Raw genomic sequence first — 26,279 nt, forward strand, 5'->3', positions numbered from 1 at the left:
TTGGGAGGTATGTCATTGTAATACATTGACTGTTGGGTGTAGACGCATGAACAAAACACCCCATTTATATAATATGACTTAGCTGTGGGTATCAGAGGGTTGTACAAAGTCTCATGCTATTATTGCATAAAATATGGCCCACAAAAACTCCTGTGTAGTTTAGCCCTTATGTTTCTCCTAATGCATCCAAACCAGCAGGGAACAGTTTGTTCATAATTTATCTAATAATTCAGCTTTTCAGCCATACTACAGGATATGAGTTAAATATGTGCCCCGTTATATAAGGTATAGGGGCAGTGAAAACGCAGGCTATTGTATTTCTTTCAGTTCCATGCGTTTATCATTTGCCATGATCCATGTCCCCTATACGTTCTCGTATAGGGAAACTACTGAAGCCGCCAGGTTAGACTAATGCTGCCCATATAAGACGTCAGTGTCCCACGGCAGGCAGAAGAGGCACGTGGTTATGGATGATACACAAAGAGCACGCTGCGGCACTGGGAAGGACACATGAATCGCTCTCAGACTCTCGCTTAGGTTGGATAAATCACCCATAACCCCGCCCATTTAATGACACAAGCCCACCCACTCTGTCACGAAAACTCGCCCTTCGCTCGCTCAATTTAGAACTTTCTCAGTCGCTCTGGGCTTTAGAGTGGAGCGCTGCTAATTAGAGGGTAATACTGTAATTGTTACAGAAGCGGGCGAGTCACCGAACTACAACGTGGGGGGAGAAACTCTTTGTTGTATTTAGATTCCCTCGCTTCTCACAGAGACGTCATGGTGCAGGCCAAAGTCGTGCCCTTTTAAGCATATGACCAATGAGAACGCAGCTTTGGAGCCGAGCCCTCTCTGGGGGAACCAATGGCAGTCTTGTGTTGTTGCCAGAGCCTCCTCCGGTCATGTGAGAGCTGGATGCCAGCATGGAAGCTAGAAGTTACTGCAGCGCCATGTGGGCCCGGGTGAGGCAGAGGGATCCCAGGATCAGTCGAGGTGAGGGGTTATCTGGTGGCACGAGCTGATTGTAAAATGCTCACAAGTCGTGGGTGCGCCGTGTCTGCGAGCTTTTCGGGCAAGGGGAAGAGAGTATAACCTTGGGGAAATGATAGCAGTGTACAGAAATTCACTGACACGTGCAAGCACTGGCCATCGATTGCTATATGTTTAATTGTATACAATGGATTTCCAAATTGTAGGGGCCCTCGCTATAGAAGCAAACACAAATACTCAAACTGTTCAATCGCCAGCGTGTCACGGCATAACTAACGGGATTGAAAAATACGGTGAAATAAAATCAGCTGAGCAAATCTGTACCCGAACATTACTGTTAAAGAGCTGCAAGAGTGCGATTGAGTGGGTGTGTCACATCTACCTGCATTCAGTGGAAAGTAGAAAGAGAATCGCACGGACACCAAATATATTGCAGGTGGGGAGCATCCCCTGTTTTTTTATTGTGACCACCTGTGCATCAACGTTTCGGGGGGGATTAACCCTCCCTTCGTCAGGATACAAACTAAAGTGCTACAAACATATTTAAGGCATTCGGGGTACATGTGATCCCACCCCTTTTACCCATAGTCCACCAGGGTTCCGTGTGTTCCAAAGTGAGGCTTGACACTCATTGTCCTTGTGTAGATCCAAAAGTTCAATATATATATAAAAAACATATATGTAACCTTTCAACACAGCAATTATTTATAGCAAAAAATGGCTACTACTACTCACAACCAGCGGGGTGTTAACCGTAATCTCTATTTCTCATATTTCCCGCTGGCCCAGGTTATCTGTGGAAAGGAAACACAGTGTAAGTAACAGTGGTAAAGTGTTTACAAAAAGCAAGATAAACTAAAATTCTCATTTAAACCCTTAGGTTGCACGGTTTCCAGTTTCCATATCCAGAACGCTTCCCTTTTGAGCAATGCCAGCTTCATCTCGTTCCCTTGTGGTGCTGTAATCTTTTCAAGGATTTGCCACCTTAATTGTGACACTGTATGTTTTTGTAAATAAAAGTGCTTTGCTAACAAAGTTTCTTTTTTGATTCTGTCCTTCTTTATATTTATCGCCGGGTCACACCCTTCCATTTCTGGTACATAGTTTCTAATCACACTTTTGTGTTCATTTAACCTTACCCTACACTTCCTTGAGGTTTGTCCCACATATCCCAGTCCACATGGGCATTTTAATAAGTAGATAACCCCTTCTGTATTGCAAGTGGCAAAACATTTTAGACCTATGGGGAAGCCTTTGTTGGGTCTAAAATGTTTTGCCACTTGCAATACAGAAGGGGTTATCTACTTATTAAAATGCCCATGTGGACTGGGATATGTGGGACAAACCTCAAGGAAGTGTAGGGTAAGGTTAAATGAACACAAAAGTGTGATTAGAAACTATGTACCAGAAATGGAAGGGTGTGACCCGGCGATAAATATAAAGAAGGACAGAATCAAAAAAGAAACTTTGTTAGCAAAGCACTTTTATTTACAAAAACATACAGTGTCACAATTAAGGTGGCAAATCCTTGAAAAGATTACAGCACCACAAGGGAACGAGATGAAGCTGGCATTGCTCAAAAGGGAAGCGTTCTGGATATGGAAACTGGAAACCGTGCAACCTAAGGGTTTAAATGAGAATTTTAGTTTATCTTGCTTTTTGTAAACACTTTACCACTGTTACTTACACTGTGTTTCCTTTCCACAGATAACCTGGGCCAGCGGGAAATATGAGAAATAGAGATTACGGTTAACACCCCGCTGGTTGTGAGTAGTAGTAGCCATTTTTTGCTATAAATAATTGCTGTGTTGAAAGGTTACATATATGTTTTTTATATATATATTGAACTTTTGGATCTACACAAGGACAATGAGTGTCAAGCCTCACTTTGGAACACACGGAACCCTGGTGGACTATGGGTAAAAGGGGTGGGATCACATGTACCCCGAATGCCTTAAATATGTTTGTAGCACTTTAGTTTGTATCCTGACGAAGGGAGGGTTAATCCCCCCCGAAACGTTGATGCACAGGTGGTCACAATAAAAAAACAGGGGATGCTCCCCACCTGCAATATATTTGGTGTCCGTGCGATTCTCTTTCTACTTTCCACTGAATGTTATGACGTGTGCTGACCGTCTGAGAAATCTGCACCACCTAAGCAGGAACATCAAAGGAAAGGTGAGAGGTGCGGCTTTACATACATACAGAACACATCTACCTGCATACCTCACACTATGGAACTGGAAATAGAGGTTTATCTTGTGACGCTGACGCTTTGCAGGCGTGTGTTGAGATGATTGTACACACTTTTATGCATTCTATTTTGTTCTCTCCATGGCTTTAGAAAAGTGTGCACCGCCCTGGTCTTGACCATAAACTTGCAGCTTTGCTTGTGATTCTCTATGTGCTGTCAGCCTGCTGGTTACCCGGACAGGAGGGGGAGGGTGCCTCTGCTCACACTGAGCTTTTTTTAAACTTGTTAATTAACACTGCCAGTCTTGTCTCTAGGGTGCGAAATAGAGACGGAGGAAAGAGCTCACAGAGAAGGCCTTGCTTTTAGTAGAAACACCAATTATCTGAGGCTAGAAGAAGATATTATCAAACCAGTTGACATCCAGAGGCCCTCTTTGTTGGCATTTGAAACAGCTTTGAACCTATATTCTAAACTTGTACCTACCTATATTCTTCCTTTTGGACACAGATGAAATACCACTATGTATGCGAAGAAGTGGGTTAAGTACAATTGTTTGTGCTTTTGCTCAGAATTCTTTGTGCACACCACAATTTGTATGTGCGTAAATTATTATTTCAGCAGACACATCAAACAGCTTCAAAGACAACAAGATACTTGCATAGTCAGTGGCATAGCAAAGGTAAACTTGACCCAGTGCAAAATTTATGCCATGGCCACACCTTTGCACCAGCCCTTCTTCACTTCACTTAAAACACTCTTAGGTCCCTGGCAGACTTCTCGTCCCGATGCTTCGCAGAAGGCCTCGTGTCATCATCATCATGTCCTTTGTTTATTGGCTATGGAATTAGGTTAGTTCAGTTACCCTTGCATAAAATGTGAGGTTCGGAGATACCTTTTAGCAGAGCTGTTTAAATGGAAAGAGAGATGTATTCGTGAAATATGTCCTTATGTGCATTGATCTTTGACATCACTAAATGACATATGTGAGTGTACCTAGGTGCTTGCTCTAGAACAGGGATCTGCATCCTTTTTAACCCGTGAGCAATATTCAGATGTTAAGAGTTGGGGAGCAACACAGGCACGAAAAAGTCTCTGAGGTAACAAATAAGGGCTATGATTGGCTACAGGGCAGCCATCAGGGGGGTACAGGGGGGAGAGTTGTAGGGGGCCCTGAGGGTAAGGGGGGCCCTGCCACACCACACTTACTTGATTAGCCGGCCCCCCATCTTTCTGAGAGCTGCTGACTTTGGGAAGGCATGGACGTTTAAGGGGCCCTGGCCACCAATTTTCTTATAATGTGGGGGGGGCCCTGGCCACCAATATTTTTTACTCATGTGGGGTCCTAGCCACCAATATTTTTAAATGGGGCGGCCCTGGCCACAAATGTTTTTTTTATGGGGGGCCCTGACCACCAATATCTTTTTATTTTTCATTAACATGTGGGAACCCTAGCCACCAATATTTTTTTTGTTTTTTTTACTGTGTGGTGGGGGGCGGACCTGTGGGGTGGGGAGGGCGGACTCGTAGGTGAGGCTTGCGGTGGGCGCAGCCCAGGGGGCCCAGGAAATTTTGTCGTATGGGGCCCTGCGATTTCTGATGGCGGTCCTGATTGGCTATTTGGTAGCCCCTATGTGGACTGTCAGCCTACGGTAGGCTGTGTTTGGCAATACACCTGGTTTTTATGCAACCAAAACTTGTTTCCAAGCCAGGAATTCAAAAATAAGCACCTGCTTTGAGGCCACTGGGAGCAACATCCAGGGGGTTGGTGAGCAATATGTTGCTCACAAGCTACTGGTTGGGGATCACTGCTCTAGAATATATGTGGGTAATAAAAGGGATCCAGAACACAGCAAGGCTTTTAAAGGCCAAGGAACAGCAAAGTCATTGGGGGCTCAAAATTGTTAGCACCCCCAGTGACTATAATCTCTTACCCTATACAATGGTGTAGTGTTCAAACCAGCTCATGGTACAAAGTAGGTGAATTCTAACTTTCTGGCACCCCACTGACTTTTACATTTCCTTGTTCATTTGTAATGAGCAAAATGTATTGTATTGGCTCTATAACCAAACCTTTGTTTTTAGATATATACTTAAGAACCATTAATGGGGTTTACATAACTTTAAACTAATCGCAATCTTTTTGTTGAGAAATAAAACCAATTTTTTTTTTGTTAGTTACCCAGCACTAAGCCCTCACAGTGTATATGGCGGTATTTCAGCTGCATCCTTTGTGTCTGCAGATCTTTCAGGTGTACACCTACCTGTAGGCTTTAACTTTCTCTGCTCACAGCTTCACTATTGTAGTTTTTATAAACAAGCTGATGTGTAGCCATGGCGGCAGCCATTCAAGCACAGAATACACAGTCGATAACAAATATGTTCTTAAGAATCCCATTGTATATTACAGGGCTTATCTGTTATCTGCTGTGTAACCTGTGCCTTCTCTCATTTTTAAGTTTTGAATGGCTGCCCCATGGGTACACAGCAGCTTGTGTACATACTATAGTAGAGATTCTGAATCAAGCACACCAGTTGTACCAGTGCAGAGCAACAGTGCATTATATTTTCATTACTTTAAAACACTTATTTTTTGGTGTTACTGTTCCTTTAAATGGCTCTGGGGGGAGGGGGAAGCAAACTGCTAGGCATAATCTTTAACCTGGGGAAACCGTGAGAGAAAGAGTTAAACCCTAAAGCATGTTTTGTTATTGTTTTGTTTTTTTTAACGTAAAAGAGAATTTATTTAAAAATGTCTGTTTTGAAAGCAGTGCTAGTATTCCATAGGGCCGATAGCAAATGTAAACAATACTCCATCCAATAGAATACACTCTAGGCTCACATTACTGCAAGAGTTGATTCTCCATGATCTGGGAGGTTGAAAATCCATACACAATTTCATAAATATACTGTTTTTTTTTTTTTAATGCCTTTATGCCTGGTGCTGCATTGTGTATTTGGTTGCTGTTTTTTCATAGTTTGATAAATACACCTTACTATAATGATTTTAAGAAATAGGGGAAGGAAGGGTAGGTTCAGGTTAAAATTCAGGCCATATTTCTATATAGAAACAGTAACTTTAGGGCGGTGCCCTCAGGTCTTTGTACATAAAAAAACTTTAACCCCACCTCTCAGTTTGATGCAAACACATGCAACTAGGTCCTTAAACAGAGCTGAGGGGTTCCCCTGTCTTCTGCAAGAGGAGGGAGCAGTTACTGGTCCTGTGATGTCCTAAGAAATACAACTGTGTTTGTGTATGTCACATTTTTTTTTCCCTAAATGCACAACTCGGAAAAGTTCAAATGTTCATTCTTCCCATATTTCCTTGCAAAAAGAAAAATGCTTGGAAAAAGCATTTCCTCTGTAGTTTCCTGCTGAACAGACGTTCTAGTTGTGAATGATACAAACATCTATTGTCTGGAAACCCATTATCTAGAAATATCTGAAATACAACAATGCCATTTCAGTTAGGGAAGCATCAAATCCACTATTTTGGGATGAATCTTGAATCTTTCATGAAGGCTTTGGCCAAAATTCTGAACTGAATCAGAACTTGTAAATTATGTGTGTAAATTAGGGCAAAGATGGGTTAAAAAGAACCCTTTAAGTCACATGACTGTAAGGGTTCGGCCAGGAAATTCGATTCTGAATCATGCTGAAAAATACTCTACCGAAGATTCTATTGCGTTCAGGATTGGTGCATTCCTTATTCCCAACAAATAATTTTCAGTTTTAACCGATTCTGCTTTTTTTCTTCTATAATAAGCTACTACCTAAACTAACATAATCCACGTTGGTAGTAAAACAATTCTATCTTGTGTTTTAATGTTTAGAGCCTCAATGCACAGTGCTCCACATTATGCAGAAGCATCTTATCTGGAAAATCCCATACCTATAACATATAGTTTTTCTGACAGTTCTGTCGTGTACCTATAAAGTAGGAAAGGAAACCAGTGAAATTCCTGCAGTTTCAGACTTCTCTTATAACTCTCCCTGGTTTTAACTAGCAGTAATCATTAGGACAGACCTTGGGGCTCCTTTACTAGCAGAAATGCTAAATTACCCATATGACCAGTTTAGCAAGTTAGAAAATTAAAGATCACATCTGGTTGCTGTGAGCAACCACATAGGCACATTGGCAAATTTTGTACCTATTAGTACAAACAGTGTTTGTGGACGGTAAAAGGAAATAATTAAGCATATTCCCAGCTTGTAATGGAAGCCAATAGGACTGTATGGTTCTGTGATTACAGTCCACAGTACTAAGGGCAACCTCGCACATGCACCTCGCCAAAATGACCCTGGGAGAACTTGTGTTATGCTCCTTAAGATCAAAAAGGTTTGAAAGTTTTTGAGTTGTTGACTTGTTGGTCAATATTTATATTTTTCTGGATCTGACACTGTAATTTTTTATACAGCATCACAAAAGTTACTTATTTTGATATTGTCTTTGGATTTTGTAGAATAACATCATACTACAAGATCACATGATTAGTAAGAGTGGTTGGAAATAAAACATTATCATACTCTAACCCTATTTAATCCTGCAATAAAGGCCATAATATCTTAGTGAGTATATGCACACAATTTTCCTTTTAATTTAACTATATTTTATTCTCTCTACAGATTAGACTTCATCCATTGCAAGGGTTATCCTGAAATCATTCTACGTGAGACACCCTTCCCTCTGCTCTGCAGGGAGCAAGGTGTTCTTCTCTTCTGTTTAAAATGGTTTCCATCAGTTGCAGCAAACCTCTCCCTGGAGCAGATATTATTTCAAATGCTGCATCTCCTTGTGGCCTGACCATGGCAATTTCACAGTGGGAGGAGACGACAGTGCCCACAATAATGACGACTAATGACTGCTCTTCTACCAACTCTCTGGATGATCAGTTTAACAGCACTGTTGCCTTTAAAAAAGATGAGGGTGATGATTTTCTTCAAGAAGTTGGTCTTCAGGAAGACGTGGGAGGTATTATTTTCTCTCATTTGGTAAAGACTGTGGAGGATACAAAAGAAACCAGTCAGTCTACACATCTGAAAGTCCCTGATTTTTCAGCTGCTTTTCCCCAGGAATTTTCTCCAACTTTAGAGGAAATTGAAGAGTTTTTAAAGGACAACATGGATCTCATACGCGAGGAGCTGGGCGAAAACCAGCCAATTTCTACTGCGTGGCTTCAGAGCTGCAAAACAGGTGATCAGACTTCACCCACAAGTGAAATTTTCCCAGATGAGAAGGTGCCCACTTCAGAAACTTCCACAAATTCACCTTCCACAACTGGAACTATACCTGTTATCCTCCAGATTCAGCCAGTGCCTGGGACTTCCTCCCTAGCCCAAAGCTCATCTGGCACAGTGCGTGTGGCACAGCTGTTAATCAGTGTTCAGGGTCAGAGCTTGGCAATGTCACCCATCACAGGACCTGCTTCACCTGGGGACCAGAAGTATGTGAGGATTGCTCCACTTCCAGTAGCTGTCCGACCCCTCACACTGGGAGGTGTTTTTGTTAGTGAGGGGCAGCAAAGGACACAGAAGGGGGCAGCAGCTGTTATCAGGGTACACAAGTGTAGCCATCCTGGTTGTAACAAGATGTACACCAAGAGTTCACACCTTAAAGCACATTTCAGGAGGCATACAGGAGAAAAACCTTATGTCTGCACGTGGCCAGAGTGTGGCTGGAGGTAAGGAGTTTGTTACTGGTCAGTGTCTTTTATGGTACTGGGCAAATATTTACAATTGAATAAAACACAAACATTTATTTATAGTATCCAAGTGGTTGAAAATACACGTCAGTGGAGTTTAAGCTATTTTATGTCTATTTAAAAGATGTTGACCTCTTATTGATCCAGACACAGGTAAAAAAACACCATCTGAAGCCTCTCGCTTGCCTAAGAGGGAAAAAAAAATCCTTCTCGATTGTAGATGGATTGAACTTTAACTATAATGTAAACCAGTCTGCAACAGGGGCAATTGTTGTAAATAGCTTCCTATGGAAGAAGAAAGAACTACATAGGGATGCAAGGATTTTATCTAAACTGACAAACTATAAGCACTCCCAATATGGCTGGCAAATCAAGTGTACCTGTTCTCTACACTTAGAAGCACTTTTATCAAAGGTCAAAGTGAAAATTCGAATTTCTAGCTTATTTATGTGTACCTCGACTAGGGAATAGTCCAAATTCGATTAGAATTTGAAAAAATATTGAAAATTCGAATATCAAAATTTATCATGTACTGTATCTTTAAAACTTTGACTTTGACCATTCACCATCTAAAACCTGACTATTTTCTTTTTTAGCCTATGGGGGACCGCTTAGAACCTATTTGGAGTCAATTGGTGGACTTTGAAAAGTCGAAATTTTTTTTTGGAAAAACTTAAAATCGAATTAGATTGAATGTGCTGTTACTTTGATTCATACGATTCGAATTAGATCGGAAACTGACCTATTCTCCCGGAAAAAAAGTCGATCTTTTTGATAAATTCGATTGGTCTTTTTTAATTCGCATTTCGAAGTTATGAGAGTTTGGAAACACTCTCATTCCTTTGAAATTCGACCCTTGATAAATCTGCCCCTTAGTACTGAACAGATACAGGGAAACAGGTACACTGGACAAAATGCTAGATACTTTAATAAAAATTAATTTGTTCACTCAGTCTATGGGGTATATTTATCGAAGAGTGAAGTTAAATATCGCCACAGCCCTCTAGAGTGAAATTCTGCCACTCTATTAATTTCTATGGGCTTTTTAAAAGAGTATTTTTCAATGGGTGATCCTTTGATAAATACGCTTTTCAAAATCCCATAGAAATGAATGGAGAGTGGCAGAATTTCACCCTTTGATAAATATAGCCCTGTGTATCCAGTAATAGGGGCATTATGAACAAAAATACTATGGATGTACATTTATATAATGCAGTCTAGATTCTGTATTAATTGTAACATTTATCAGTGTTTCAGTTTTCATATCTGTAATGGGAAAGTTTGTTTTCATGTTTTATTTCTTTAGTATACTATATATATCGCTTGACTTTGTTTTAAAATGGTTCTCCTTCTTTTTTCCATCATTCAGTCAAAGAAGTTGTCTAGTTACTGGGGGTCAGGAGAGCTGAAAGCATCCAAAGGACCAATTGCAAAATGGCAGACTGTACTACTCTCTAGTCTACCTTAACTGTAACATAATCTATTCCTCCTATGGGTGCCTTTGCTACATTCAGTGCATTAGCTGGCTTGGTTGGGTTATGCTCTGTTGAATTGGTCTGTTTCAGGTAGAACACAACCAAAGGCATAAGAACTTTTTTTTTATTATTGTTTCTTTATTATCATTGTCCACAAGGACCTTTAGTTGCAGGAAGGTGACATTGTTTCTTTGTCTATCTAAATGCGTTGTTTGTTTTTTTTTCTAAAGAGAAATTGATTGTATCTTACCGATACAGTTTTGAAAAGATTTCCACAGCAACGTGCAGACCTAAGAGTAAACAAACTATACTCAAACATGCAAGTGTATAGTCCTGAGAAAGCCAGGGAGCGTACGTGGTTATTCGTTGTATGCGCCAGCTCACCTAGGTTACTTATAGGAAGAGCAGTCATATGATCATTTTTTGATTAAACATGTGCTTGCTGTGGAATGTTCCAGTCAAGCCAAAAGCAGAGTTTTTTTCTTGCATTCCAAGGATCTCTCTATAGATTTTTGTAACACGGTAGAATATGACCTCACACCTTTTACCCAAGGGCTATTGTGGATACAAAATCAACCAGAAAGACCCACTTTGGTGTAGCTAGCCCTGTTAAGTAATGGGGCAAGCTATATCAGTACTTTGCTGTGGTTCTCAGGGCAGGCAGAGGAGACAAACTTTCAGCTTGTCAGGCAAAGTGTGATGTTGCCAAAGCTTTACATTCAATATTGGCTATAAACGAGCAAGGTTATACCTGCTAGCAGTACCCATGTTGTGCCGGTGTGTTCTGTTTCTACGTTGCTTCTGAGGTTGCCAAATTCCTCTATCACCGAGCACCTGGGATTCGTGTTTTTCTGGACGGCCAGGGTGTGCGAGTGTAAGTTCTTTCTTTCTATAACTGGCATTGCACATACACAGAAGTGCCTTTTGTCAGTGATCAGCTAATATCTGCAGAAATAGCTGCAAGCGGTGTTCTCTTTGAAATATCATCTCACAATCACCCTACTGGCTGCAACTTGGTTGCAAGAATACTGGTACACTGCATACATTTCACAACATTTTTGTGTCTGAGAGGTTTCCAGCTCAGTGCGCAGGATGACCCACAAATGAACCCCAGGATTCAGTTGTTTGCACTGGTAATAATTATGGGGTGAATCTGAGCATTTTGTCACCTGGTTTCTTTTGTGATATTCTGTCCCCTCTTTAATCTGCTGTACTTGTTCTGCAAAATCTAGACATTTTTCTGTGAAGAAAACATTGTCGAATTACTTGCAGTGTGTGTGTATATATGTGTGTAGATAGAGAGATAGAGAGAGAGATATATAAATATATAGATATATATAGAGATAGATATACTTGAACTACATAAACCTATGCCACAACACTGATTTGAACCTAATTGTTGCAATCTAAAATTTTAAACTGATCATGTTACATGGACAGCAGATTATACAGGCACATGATTTATTATCTGGAAACCTGCTGTCCAGAAGGTTCCTAAATATCCTGTCTGAATGAAATATTCAGCATTTATTTTACTGATTTTCTTTTTTCTGTATTGAGTCTGACATTTGTTCTTTATGGTAACTAAGCTAGCTGTGTTAATATTTATATATTTTTTTAAAAATAATTTTTTAGGTTTTCCCGCTCTGATGAGCTGTCCCGACACAAGAGATCCCATTCTGGAGTGAAGCCATATCAGTGTGTGGTGTGCGACAAGAAATTTGCTCGTAGTGACCATTTGTCGAAGCACATGAAGATTCATCGAGGTCAGAGGGTTGGTGGATCTCGGACACCCCGTGCTAGCACTTAACCTATCTTCGCTAGTAATTTTAACTGGACACTGTGAAAATATGGGTTTTCCCAAATATAAGTCCTAGGTCCTCCAGATGATTTGGGTATGTGGACCTGAAGAAGCAGGCTTTTGGTTAGAGTCTATCTAACCTCCTTCGACACTGGCTTGGCATGGAAGAAGTTTAAAAAGACATTTTCCTCAACTAATTCTTTTTTTAAAATTTTTTTGCAAATGTCTGAAAAAGCTGTGTGTGGAGGTGGCTTTAAAATGAATCCCTGTGGATCTAAAACTACCTCTTCTTAATGACTGTTACATGCAACAACTTGGGCACTGGTTAAAGCCCATGTCTGTTCACCAAACATCTAACCTCTTGAACAATAGAGATGCTATGTGCACAATCCTTCTGAGTTAATGTCCATTGGCCGAGGGTATTGCATTGACATAATGTTTACTAGGTTTGGTGTAATATAAAATGTTGGTCTTTTAGAGGCTTCCCAGGGACTGTGGGTACCTGGTTCCTAAAATTTCACACTTTGTTCTTAAATTTTAGGTTATATTTAGTCAATATTTTAAACATGCACTTCTTTCCGGCTCCTTAAAAGTCTCTGAGAATTCAAATGATATAAATAAGTGTGATGATTCCTCCCTCCTGCCTGCCTTAAAGTGGACCTGTCACCTACACATAAAAAACTGCATAATGAAAGTCCTTTCCAAATTAAATATGGACCCCAAAAAAAAATTTCATTAAAACATCCATACCGGTTATAAAGTTGTTTAAATATCTAAACTGTCAATCAAATATTACCTGCCCCGCCTCTATGCCCGTGGCATAGAGGAGGGGCAGTCAATTACTTTCACTTTCCATTCAGCACTTCCTAGATGTCACTGCTCTCCTGACATTCCCCCTTCCCTCCTCAGGCTCTATAATTGTGTAAGGCACTGCACATGGATATTAGGTCCCTCATTCTGGTTCATACACAAGATTTTGGGGTGATACAAAATTTCCCTTAATAACCGTGTCCACAAAATGGCAGCTGCCTGCTTGCTGTGATTGTATAATTCCAAAACAGAAGGAAACACAATTTAAATGATAAATACAGTGTAAGTAAAGTTTATTTTGCTCAACTAACATGATAGAAAAGAATTTGAAATTATTTCTTAGGGTGACAGGTCCCCTTTAAGATACTCATACTCGCATGTATAATGGATGTACTGCTTACAGGATTTAGTTGAATTTTAACACTTTTTGCAATATTCAGAATTTCAGATCCTATGTGGTCGGCTAAACCCTAATATGATGTGGCAATATAAATAAATATATAACTTTTCTTGATTTTACTCTTAATCCTGAATTTGCTTTTCTATTGAGCCAGAACCTATTGAATCCAAATTTACGCTATTTTCTTTCTTTATCTTATCGTCTTATCATTTTTAATATTGTATAATTGTGTGTCAGTTTATGTGTAGCACTATGCATATATAATGCCTTTGTTTTCTTTTTTTCCCCCCCAGACATACATAAATCTATATACGGACATAAATAAAAGCACTTCTTAGAAGTGGAGAATAAGAAATTCAGCTCTTAAATGTACCGGGAGTGGCTTTTTGCCACCCCTGGTAACCTATCTGGCGCTACCGCCTAAGGCAAGTTTTTCTGCTCTCCTCATGTGCGGAGCTCCCCTCAGCATTTCCCCAATAGTGATTTTGAATTCCTGCATTTTTATTTATGTAACATGAATGATTGCTAGCAAATTCTCTGTAATAGGGTTGAAATGTTGCTCATTGTTTTTGTAGCCAAACTTATACCACCCAACATTAAGTTAGAAAAAGGAGAGAAAAAAATAATTTATGCCACATCCCCATCCACCCCCAACCCCCAGTTATTGCCTCAGTGTATCTGAAACCACACACAGCCCCACCCTTTTGTACTCTGTTAATCTTCGGGAGGTACAGCAAAACTGACTAAACGTTACTAATTCTGATATTTAAAATGCTATTAGAGATGAAGCAAGTTCAACGTCCGATTACTTCTCGGTGCTGCTATAGGCTGTCAATGGATTTTGTGAAATCTAATCAAGAACTGTTTTTATTTCCATTTTATTTGCTTAGGCTTTTAACACTATGAGCATTTTCATATTGAGCCAATCAATAATGACACCAATAATCACCTCTACATTTAAATTACAAAAAATGCACAGTTTTATTTTCTATACTGATGAATACTGATTCCTTTGAACTGTATGGATGCCCAGCTAGAAAATAATCCTACTCCCACCACAGTATTTACTTGGTACAAGTGATTACTTGGTACTATAGTTGAGGGCACAGAATGCCGAGTACATGAAACTAGCAAGGAATTTTACCTTTTATATTTGAATGTGATTTTTTGGGACTGTGTAGATTATATTTTGGGATCATGTAATTATGATCATAAAATACACCCAATCATGACTCAATATAGGCATATCCTTTCTGCTCTGTCATCATCAGCTCTCAATAACGGAAATATTACATTCTAATTGCTTATCGATGATGAGGCACCATATTTTTCAGATCCTCCTGTTATAGAGTCTTTCATCTGGTCTGGTATCCGCAGAATACCTGCAAAGCAGTCAGGTTATGGAATAAAAGTCCCAGATTCCCTGACCATACAGGTGGTCTGCAAGTACCCTGCCTAGATACCCAGGCTCGCAATCCTCCCCCCTTCCTGTGCGAAAAAGTAATTTTTTTGGGTATGTCCCAAAGCAGCTGGACCACCAGTTACAAACCAGATCAGTTTTATGGTACGGTGTTTAAAGAAAACATCACTGTAATTGAACTGTGCATGCATTTCTGTGCTTTCATATCTAACATTGTTAAGCAACATTGTTTTGTTTTTTTTGTTTTTTTAAATCGTACTTGATCCAACAAAGTCTAGTGAGGTTCTAGAAACTTACTGTATATTAGAAGATATTTCAGTGATAATGAATTTATTTTTTCTCTCTTATGTCTGTAAATATTGTTTTTATAATGTTCATAAATACCTGTAAAGTGACTGCAATAATCAAGCAAATTGTTTGTGGGAAGTTTTGTGATATATACATATATATTCTGCTTGTCAGTATTACATCTAGGCCACAAAACTGGGAACAAAGCAAAGCTTGTAAATGTGCTTTGCAACAACACGGAACTAACCATAACAGGAATCTAGTCGCTCTCCCCACTATATCAAATGTAGGCAAGGGACACCACCTGTGCCCCTATATATTGGTTATTAGTTATTGAGTATAGATTTACTGTAAACTGTCAAAAATGGTCCATCAAAAAAATGACTGGTTCTAACACTAGGTTGTAATGAAATATCCATCAGTTGACCTTTTTAACAAATTGCCTTTCTACCTAAATTGAATTACTTTGTGCTATAGTATATCTATAAACTGAATAATAAATGAAAAAAAAAGTGAAGGATCTATGTTTTATAGAAAACTATTGTGTTTATGATCTACAACTTAATCATGTATCTGGGGCTTGACACATTAAGGGAAATGTCTGTTGGTGGTACATTACGGGAGTTATCTCTCTCTCGTGTATTCATGTACTTTAGTTATAGTTCAATTATTGGAGGGAATATTCCTGAGATTTTGCATTTTTCAACATATTTGGTAACTGGAAACCAAACATGATGAATGCAGCATGATTTATTTGTGGAGAGGGAAATGGGCTGAGTCTAATATGCAAACATGGCACAAGGCATTTGACTCCGCACTAGTGTGCTATTTTAATTTACAGTCCATTTGTCATTGTAGACACAGGCTCAGCTGTCATCCCACTTTCACTGCAGAACATGCAACACCTCAAATAATCTGCCTGTGGCTTTTATATGATAGGCAAGTGGGCATCTTTTTTAAAGAAGAAACAAAGACACAATTGCCTTGACTTTATTCACTCAAAAGAAAAAACACATGAGGGAGCACGTTTTAATATGACAGAGGTCAGTCTACCCAGACATGTCAACTCTTGCCACACATGTCTTTGTCAGCTATTTTTTTATACACCTACACCTACCTACCTTGGCAGTCTGTGAGTTCAGTACTTTCACCTGACTCCACACATAGTACACCCTCGTGTCTCACTCTCAGGGGCAGATTTATCAAAATGTGTGTTTAGAGCTTAATAAATAAAAGCTCACCCGTGTTCTATTCATTCCTATGGGATTTTTAGACTTGTATTTATCGATGGGTGGAAGTTAGAATTCCGAATGTACATAGGAATAAACCGCACACCGCAATTTTTCTCCTGGTGCTCAGTGATAGGGAAATCAGCAACCCCTTATTCGGTAATTAGAAGAAGGTCACCGGCACACAAGGATAATATTTAGCAGGTCAAGCCCTTGCAATTTTATTCAGTGCATGGTGCAATGTTTCTGGGACACACCCCTTTGTCAAGCATGTGATTGTGTGGTGCAGAAGGCATTTAAACATTTGCTCAGAGTTAATTAACATATTAATTAATTAGTAAAACATGAAAAACCTTTCCATCCAATAGGAGTTTGAAAAAAAGTCCAAAAGTCTCTTAATTCCACAGTGATCATACTGGTGTGGCAAAAAAAATGTACCTGTCTCTGAAGGTTAATCAAATATTGCTGGTCATCTAAAAGGAAGAGGAAATTACATTAACACATGTTGTAGGTATCGTATCATAAAAAACAGGACATGTTTTATTCCTCATTTATACCTTTTGGGGATCTGTTTTGAAGTAACCAGATCCAGTAACATTCTCTCTGTGAGAGTAACCTCTTAACATCCTGCCCTTGTTTAGCCTTTACTTTCTCCAGGATTTGACAACAAAGTTGCGCCACCTGATGGCTGTGTGTAAAAAAAAAAAGTCTGGCCAATAAAGTTTCTTTTTTAATTATTGTTTTTCCAGTGTCTTTCTTATCCTTGTTTGCAATAGCTTTACTGGGTATTGGAGGTGGCTGATAATTCAGAATTGTGGATTTATGTCTGGCCAACGTATGTCTGGCCACAGGGGCATTTCAGGCAGTAAATCACATTACTGGTATCACATGTAAAGAAACCTTTAACAACATGTTTGGACCCTTTTTGTGGGTGAGTGACCGAATTACCAGGAACAATACCATTACAGTGCCCACAATTCCTACAAGAAAATGTACCCTGTGAGGTAGCAGATATAGCACTTCCCGTTTGGTGTGTGGGCCTAGATTTAACCAAATCTCCAATGCTTTTTTCCCGTCTGTACGAAAATACTGAAATAACTGCCCGTTTTTAGCGTCACTGCTCAATAGCCCCCAATATTTGAACACAATGTTACGGCAGACTTTTGAATTAGAGTCAAACGATGACATAAATGTTATTCTATTGGACTTATTTACATTGGTGTTACCTTTCTTGAGTAATTGTTTTCTGGGGATAGAACGTACTTCCTCCTTATGTGTATATAAATTTTTCTCCTCGTACCCTTTTTCTATAAATTTATGTACCATCTGAGCCGAGGCCGTGTCATACAATTCATTTGTGGATGCTATGTGTCTGAGACGTAGCAACTGACTCCTAGGTCTGTGGGCTTGGTATACACAGAAGTGAAAAACGTATGATTAGCATATTTAATGTCAACATCCAAGAAATGTAACTCTGTTGGATTAGTCTCTAATGTAGAATGTACATTATTTAAATATCCCAGGAACTCATTTAGTTTTTCTAGTGTGCCAGACCACAGAAAAAACGTATAATCCATGTAACGCATGTAAGCATGAATGTACATTGAAAAATCTGTATTGGAAAAAATACGATTTTTTAAAAAAAATCCATGTAGATGGTTCCATACGCCGGTGCCATGTTGGCACCCATGGCGCAGCCCTGTAGTTTTAAGAAAAACTAATCTTTGAAATGAAAATAATTTTTAGTCAAAACATTTTCAAGCAAATTGCAAACAAAATTGTGTGATTTGGCAAACTTCCCTGGGATAAGTACATCCAAATGCATTCAATGCCTTCATCATGGGGTATTGATGTAAATAAGTCCTTAACATCCAAGGAACACAGAAAGAATTTCCCAGATGGTACAATTATGTTCTTTGACCTGTTAAGGAAACCTGTGGTGTCTGTTAGACAAGGCTGTGACCTCAACAATATATCAATGTATATGGCAATTGGCTGCCAGATTGACCCAACATTGGAAACAATTGGTCACCCTGGGGGGTTTGTTAATCTCTTGTGAATTTTTGGGAGAAAATACACATGGGGGAGCCCTTGGGTGTTCATTTATAAGTAACAGAGATCTCATCAGTGATTAACCCTTCCATCACAGCTGAATTCAATAAAATATTAATTTCCTTTTTATATTTCCAAGTGGGATCTCCATTCAGTTTTTTGTAATGGGCACTATTATCCAGTTGATTTTTGTCTTCCAAATAATAATCTATCGTATTTAGAATTATAATCCCTCCTCCTTTATCATCTTTTGTGATTGTTATCGTCTTATTTTCTTGTAAATTCTTAAGGGCCACTTTTTCTTCTGGGGACATATTCTTTTTTTATGTGTTTTGGCTGCTTATTGAAAATGTTATTCATTTCAAGTGTAACTATAGACTCAAATGCATCTATACAGGAGTAATTGCCTGGGGGGAACAAATTTACTTTTAGTACCCAGTTTATTCCGAAGCGATGTTACACTAGGGTCTATAGTACCAGTGCTCTGTCTATCAGCAAAAAACACTTTCAGTTTTAAAGGAACAGTAACATCAAAAAATAAGTGTTTTAAAGTAATGAAAATATAATGCAGTGTTGCCCTGCACTGGTAAAACTGCTGTGTTTGCTTAAGAAACACTACTATTGTTTATATAAATAAGCTGCTGTGAAGCAATGGGGGCAGCCATTCAAAGGAGAAAAGGCTCAGGTTACACAGCAGATAGCAAATAAGCTCTGTCTATCTAATGGTTTTATCTGTTATCCACTATTTAACCTGTGCCATATAGCCATTTTTCAATTTCCGCCATTGCTCCACAGCAGCTTGTTTATATGAACTATAGTAGTGTTTCTGATGCAAACATCAGTTTTAGCAGTGCAGGGCAACACGACATGATATTTTCATTACTTTAAAACACTTAAATTTTTTGGTGTTACTGTTCCTTTAACGATCTAATAAAGTGAAAAAGATCAATAGAAAAATTACAGGTGCTGTATAAGAAGGAACGAAATTAAGGCCTTTTTCCAATACGGTCAGTTCATTAGCAGAAAGTTCACGCTGTGAAAGATTAAAGACCATATTTACCTGCGATTCAGTCTTTTTTTGTCGTAATGAGGGATCGCTCCATGGCTTGCTTTTTCCCCTTCTGGACTTGCGGTGTCTTTTGGGCAGCCTTTGCCTAAAAAAGGAGCCGCAACACTTTGTGAAGAGGTAGGCGATTCCCATACACCTTCAGACGAATCCAATGAACCCACGTCAGATGAAGCCCCCGATACCTCCAACTGTCTCCGGGTCTGACGCCTCACTTGCTTTCAGGAGTACACTTCTCCTTTGCTGTAATCATGGGTATCCCGCACGAATTTGTGCAATTTCCTATGTAGCAGCTCTTCCTGTAGCCGTTGCACTTTTACCTCTATGTCCCGTAATGGCACCGGGTCCACCTCAGGTATAGCTCTGTACTCCTCCTCCATCACATGTAGTTGCTGTTTCAGGTCCTTTGATCCTGCCTGCAGCTATTGTACTGTCAGGGTGATGAGGTTGAGACTGCAGCAATTCAAAATGCCTTGCCATTTCGTTAGGAAATCCTGGTTGTCCTTGAACAAGTCCTTGAACAAGGCCAGCTGTAGCTTGATTCTTAGGGTAGGACCAATAATCAATGTCGGATCAATGCTGCGACATCATGCGACAATTCTATTACTTACCTTATTTTTGTCGCATGTGACAAGTCGCATGCGTTTTGTTGCAGCATGTCGGATCGCAACAAAATTGCTTGTGGAGTCCAACCCTTAGGCCCCGGAATCATGCTACTGTGGAATTAGCGACTTTTGGACTTTCAAACTCCTATTGGATGGAGAGGTTTTTCATGTTTTACTAATTGATTAATTATATGTTAATTAACTCTGAGCAAATGTTTAAATGTCTTCTGCACCACGCAATCACATGCTTGACAAAGGGGCGTGTCCCCAAAACGTTGCACCATGCACTGAATAAAATTGCAAGGGCTTGCCCTGCTGAATATTATCCATGTGTGGAAGTTAGAATTCACCATTTGATAAAAATGGTTGGAATGAATAGAACAAGGGTAATAAATATGGTTGGAATGAATAGAACATGGGTGAGTTTTTATTCAGCTATAAACTCACATTTTGATAAATCTGCCCCTCACAGTACCACCTGCATGCTTCAAGTGGCCTCTGCATAGCATATAATTATATAACATCTTGCAGACTTATTTGCATCTGACTGTAGCAACCTTTTGCAACAGAGCTGCACAAACATCACCATTCACACTGGCAATATTTTGTTCAGTTTTTAAGAGATTCAATGCAGTTTACCCCTTGTCACTGTACAATTCACACCGGCTAGTAAAACATTAATAGTAGGGATGCACCGAATCCACTATTTGGGATTCGCCCGAATCCTTGGTGAAAGATTCGGCCGAATACCGAATCCGAATCCTAATTTGCATATGCACATTAGGGTCAGGAAAGGGAAAAAGTGGAAAAAATCTTCTTTTGTGACAAAAAGTCACCTGATTTCCCTACCTGCCCCTAATTTACATATACAAATTAGGATTCAGATTCGGTTCGGCCAGGCACAAGGATTCGGCTGAATCCGAATCTTGCTGAAAAAGCCCGAATCCTGGCCGAATCCCGAACCGAATCCTGGATTTGGTGCATCCCTAATTAATAGTGGGGGTAACATCCCTTTACCTCAGGCGTAACACTAAGTATCACAGCCTCACTATTGCTGTTACACATAGTACATTGTTCGCATAATTAAACAAATTAAGTCGCTTTTCAGGCAGAGGCCTTGCCAGCTCACTCAGCTAGGCTCTAGGCCTACTGCCCAAAATTTTCTTTGAATTTAACACAGTCATATGTTTAAACTCTAAAATATTTTCACCTTGAAATAAATTAAACCATTGCTTGGACTGGTGCACTCCAGACGTGTGAAATGTCTGCTGCAGGTTGCAGGGCTGAATTCTCTTTGACTCACAGTAACCAACTCTCTTTGCTTGACCTTCTTACCTCTGGCTGCTTTACCATTGGATGGGACACACTCACCAATTCTGTTGCATCTCCTTCATGGTTCTCTATCTGGCTTTTATCATTCTGCTTCATCTCTCACCTTTATTTGCTGTTGTACCTTTAAGACATCCTGTCTGTAGAACTCTCTATGTGGCATTCACTCTGTCTTTCTCTAAAAAACTATTGAGGACCTTCCTCTGCTCCTTGCAGCTTAACACACTCAGCAACAAGCTCAGCTGTTGGACTTTGCTTTGCCATCTTTTGCAGCTGTTGCAGAAACTTTGTATTGAACTTTTTCTACAACTCTCACAGATCCTGCAACATTCTGCAAAGCTCACATTTAAAGTGGACCCGTCACCCAAAAAAATTATTCAAAATCCTATTTTATCACATTAGTCAAGCAAAATTAACTTTAATTACACTGTATAAATTATTTGCATCTTGTTTCCTTCAGTCTGGGAATTCATAATTATAACAAGCAGGCAGGAGCCATTTTGTGGACACGGTTATTAAGACAAGCCTTGTATCATCTCAGAATCTTGTTTGTGCACCAGAATGGGGGACCCGATGTCCATTTCCATGCCCTGGTTACACAATTAAATGGTAAAGAGAACGGGGGGAATGTGGGGAGAGCAGTGACATCTAGGAAGTGCTGAATGGAAAGTGAAAGCAATTGTCTGCCCCGCCTCTATGCCTAGGCATAGAGGCGGGGCAGCCAATATTTGATTGACAGCTGAGATTTTTAAATGAGTTTACAACAGCTATGAATGCTTTAATAAAAAATAGAAATTGGATTTCATGTTTAATTTGAAAAGGACTTTTATTATACAGATTTGTGTGTCTGGGTGACGGGTCCACTTTAATAATAGGCATATATACCTACAGACTTTCTACCAGTCTTTGTGCAACTGCATCCACCAGTTGCCATATCCCTGCTCCTGTTCCTTTAAAGGAATTGTTCAGTATAAAAATAAAAACTAGGTAAATGGGATAGGCTGTGCAAAATAAAAAAATGTTTCTAATATAGTTAGGCAAAAATGTAATGTATAAAGGCTGGATTGACTGTATGTCTAAAATAACAGAACACTACTTCCTGCTTTTCAGCTCTCTTGGTTTCCACTGACTGGTTAACCTGGTGACCAAGCAGTAACCAATCAATGATTTGAGGGGGGGCACACGGGCCATAACTGTTGCTTTTGAATCTGACGTGAATGCTGAGGATCAACTGCAAACTCACTGCACTCACTGTCCTATGTGGCCCCCCTTATAGTCACTGACTAACTCAGAGTTACAGAGCTGAAATGAAAAGCAGGAAGTAATGTTCTGTTCTGTTAGACATCCAGTCACTTTAGCCGTTATTCGTTACATCTTTGCCTAACTAACTATGGTAGATATAGTAGATTTTTATTTTGCAGAGCCTATTTGCCTAGTTTTTATTTTTATACTGAACTGTTCCTTTAAGACAGCTCTCAAAGAATAGCTAAAGCCCATGAAAAAACAGTAACATTTAATAGTTTCTTAAAGGCAATAGTTACTAGCTCATTTGACAGTAGGTAGCAGGTGTTTTTCTTGGAATGCAGTGTTCTTCTTCTGCCATGCAAATTGCTTTTTGTTATGACCAAATAACTAAATTTTTGTCTCATCAGTCTAAAGCACTTTGTTCCAAAATGACTGTGGCTTGTCTAAATGCGTCTGCATACATACAACAAGTTACTCTGTTTATGGTGTGAGTGCAGAAATGGCTTCTTTCTCATCACCCTGCCATACAGATATTCTTTGTGCAAATTGCGCTAAATTGTAGAACAATGTACAGATACACCATCTGCAGCAAGATGTTCTTGTAGGTCTTTGGAGGTGATCTTTGGGTTGTCTGTAACCATTCTCACAATCCTCCGTATGCCGCTTCTGTATTTTTCTTGGCCTGCCAGACCTGGTTTTTACAGCAACTGTGCCTGTGGACTTCCATTTCCTGATTACATTCCTTGTTGAAACTGACATCTGAGATAACTTTTCATAGCCTTCCCCTAAACCATGATACTGAACAATCTTTGTTGTCAGATCTGTTGAGAGTTGCTTTGAGGATTCCATGCTATCACTCTTCAGAGGAGAGTGAAACAGAAGCACAACTTGCAATTGGCCACCTTAAATAGCTTTTCTCATGATTGGACATACCTGCCTATGAAGTTCAAGGCTTAAGGAGCTAATCCAACCAATTTGGTGTTGACAGTAATCAGTATTGAGCAGTTACATGCATTTAAATTAGCAAAATTAAGGTAAAATAAAGGTACCCACATTTTTGCACAACCAGTTTTTTTCAAATTTGATTTATTTACATACAACTGAATACTGCTTCACTAAAAATCTTAATCTCAGAAAACACCCCAGTACTCCGATGTTCCTGGGAAGACATACCACTATTATCTTTTTTGTTGAAAGTGGAATAACTTATTATGCAGACTGAGAGGGGTTCCCAAACTTTTTCATATGACTGTATGTCTCTTTACATCTCTGCCACCATCAAAATACTATATGTGGGAGTTCATCTTCATATGGCATCACACAATATAACAATCACTCTCAGCTGCCTCCCAGTTACCTGGCTGAGAGGGAATATGAACCATTTCTCCACTAGGCATCCTCCTACAGCCCATATCACGTACATTGAATGTATACTTCCCTGTATATTTGCATGCCAAACAGATGTGTTTCCCAAACACACTGTCACAACACTATTTTCAACATATTTTAACTGGGTTTTTGTCAGTAAAGATAGTTTGTGGCTCTCTTGGCATCAACAGGATGTAACCCTTTCTATTATAACACACTGTTGCTGTCTAGATATAACTTATACATTTCTATAAGTGCTTTTACTTTTTGGTGTTAACTGACACTTTAGGGCAGAGACACAGACAACTGCCTGATTTTGTCCATTTGTACTTTTAGGTTTCAACGATGGACAAGATGCAGAGAACACCATCTCTTCTGGTTATGCCTCCGTGTAAAAAAATACTCTCTCATCTAAACTAGTGTTTCCCTTTCACTCTTCTATATAAGCTGTCATTAAAGGGGAAGAAAAGTCTAAAATAGAATAAGGCTAGAAATGGGGTATTGTGTATACTAAACATAAACATGAACTGAACTGCACCACTAGCCTAATCAAACAAATGATTTATGCTTTCAAAGTTGGCCACAGGGGGTCACCATCTTGTAACTTTGTTAAACATCTTTGCAAGACCAAGACTGTGCACATGCTCAGTGTGGTCTGGACTGCTTAGGGATTTATCAAAACAGCAGCTCCATGATCTTTGTCCCTGCAGCTGGAGCTGGAAACAGTAAAGGGGATGTAAAGGCAAAAATAAAATCCGATACAAATCTCTACACAGTCGCCGACTGCTCTACAGGCTGCTCTACAAAGCTGCTTGAGTTCTGCATGGTTGGGAAGTAAGGCGGGAGCTCCACCTGCTGTTCATAAGTATGATTGTTTCCCTGCAGAGCAGTTAGGGACCGTCTGACAATTCCTATCCACAGCAGTAAATGAAGGGAGAATTTCACTGCATACAGTCAGGTTTCTTATAAAAACAGTACACATTTTTAGCTAAAGTATATTGAAGATAGGTTTTTTTTTCATTAAAGAAAGTAAAATGGGATTTTTTTTCTTGCCTTTACATGCCCTTTAAGCAGCTGTCTGTCTGCACTGCTTTCCTCGTGAGGCAACTTCGGAAAACAAAGCGCTCCGAGTGCCATCCAGCCGGCGATTTAGAGTCTAGCAGGCGGGAAGGCAGACGATTGAAGAAGATGCGATTTGTCCCTGGGCAACAAATCTCCCCGAATCTCTACGTTTGTCTCTGCCCTTAACATTTTGTTGTAATATAGCACCATCCTCTGCAGGGGAGCTCTGGCCATGAGGCAAGGTGAGAATCTTGCCTCAGGCAGCACACAGTGGCCATTTACCAGCGGCTGCAAAAATACGCCTCTGGTAACTTTAAGAGCCGAATTTCAGTTTTTTAAATGTAAATTCGGCTCTTCTAGTGCAGCGAGCGCAATATCGCTCACTGCGCTAGCGATGCAGCCCCTCCTCCATCTACTTCTACACTAGAAGTTAGAGGGGCGGCAGCAGCCCCTGGAACGTACCTGATCCTCTGTCCTTTTAGACTATGAACTAAAAGAAGGTGCTATTAATATTACATGTTTATATGTTCTTAAAGCGCTGGTGTCACTTCTTAATCCACTGTGCCGATTTTAGAAGGAATGCATACCTCCCAACTGTCCCGTTTTTAGAGGGACAGTCCCTCTTTTGATAGCTCAACCTGCACTCTGCACTGAACAGCCAGAAAAAGAAACAAAATTTCTAACTTAATTGGCTTTTGGCAGAGAGCCCAGAACAGCCACAACAAAAGATAAGATACATTTGTAACAATTCAAATGTATCTAGATAAGCAATCTAGATAAGCAAATAAGTAATTGTAACAATATAAGATAACAGATCCCTTGGGAAAAGCTTAAAGGGCAATTCACCTTCATTAGCAAAACTGTAATAACTGAAAAAACCACAGAAATATGTTCAAACTTTTATAACCAGCTAAATTTTGTAAAATGAACATGGTAATTATCCGGTGTGGCCACAAAATGGGTGTGGTCAGAAAAATGTGTCCCTCTTTTTATTTCCAAAATGTTGGGAGGTAAGGGAATGGTTCAGGATGCATTGCAAATATGAATTATCTTATGTTTTAATCCATATCTTCACAGAGATTGCTAATCTATCATGACAGTCCCTGTGCCAGTGGAATTTACAAGATAAGGTCCCCCTCACATTCACAGAATGCCCTAGGGCAATGATAATGGAAGCCATGTTGACCACTCCCTGTTTTTAAACCACACCCACAGGCACATACAGGGAGCATAGGGAAGGCAGAGT

At 39.7% G+C, this 26,279-nt stretch overlaps 1 protein-coding gene across 2 annotated transcripts; it reads left to right on the forward strand.

The window, feature by feature from the left end:
- Positions 1-584: 584 nt before the first annotated feature.
- Positions 585-12,642, forward strand: klf15.2.L (Kruppel-like factor 15, gene 2 L homeolog). Of its 2 annotated transcripts, none has more exons than XM_018246504.2 (3): positions 585-993; positions 7,808-8,862; positions 11,994-12,642. In XM_018246504.2, the coding sequence occupies exons 2-3, from the start codon at positions 7,910-7,912 to the stop codon at positions 12,166-12,168; spliced, it is 1,128 nt and encodes a 375-aa protein (XP_018101993.1). In that variant the 5' UTR covers positions 585-993; positions 7,808-7,909; the 3' UTR covers positions 12,169-12,642. The 2 variants fall into 2 exon arrangements, with proteins under 2 accessions (XP_018101993.1, XP_041437916.1); XM_041581982.1 differs by lacking the exon at positions 585-993 and adding an exon at positions 2,970-3,168.
- The last annotated feature ends 13,637 nt before the right edge of the window (positions 12,643-26,279 follow it).

The sequence above is a fragment of the Xenopus laevis genome, chromosome 2L (assembly GCF_017654675.1).
Source record: "Xenopus laevis strain J_2021 chromosome 2L, Xenopus_laevis_v10.1, whole genome shotgun sequence".
Classification (NCBI taxonomy): domain Eukaryota; kingdom Metazoa; phylum Chordata; class Amphibia; order Anura; family Pipidae; genus Xenopus; species Xenopus laevis.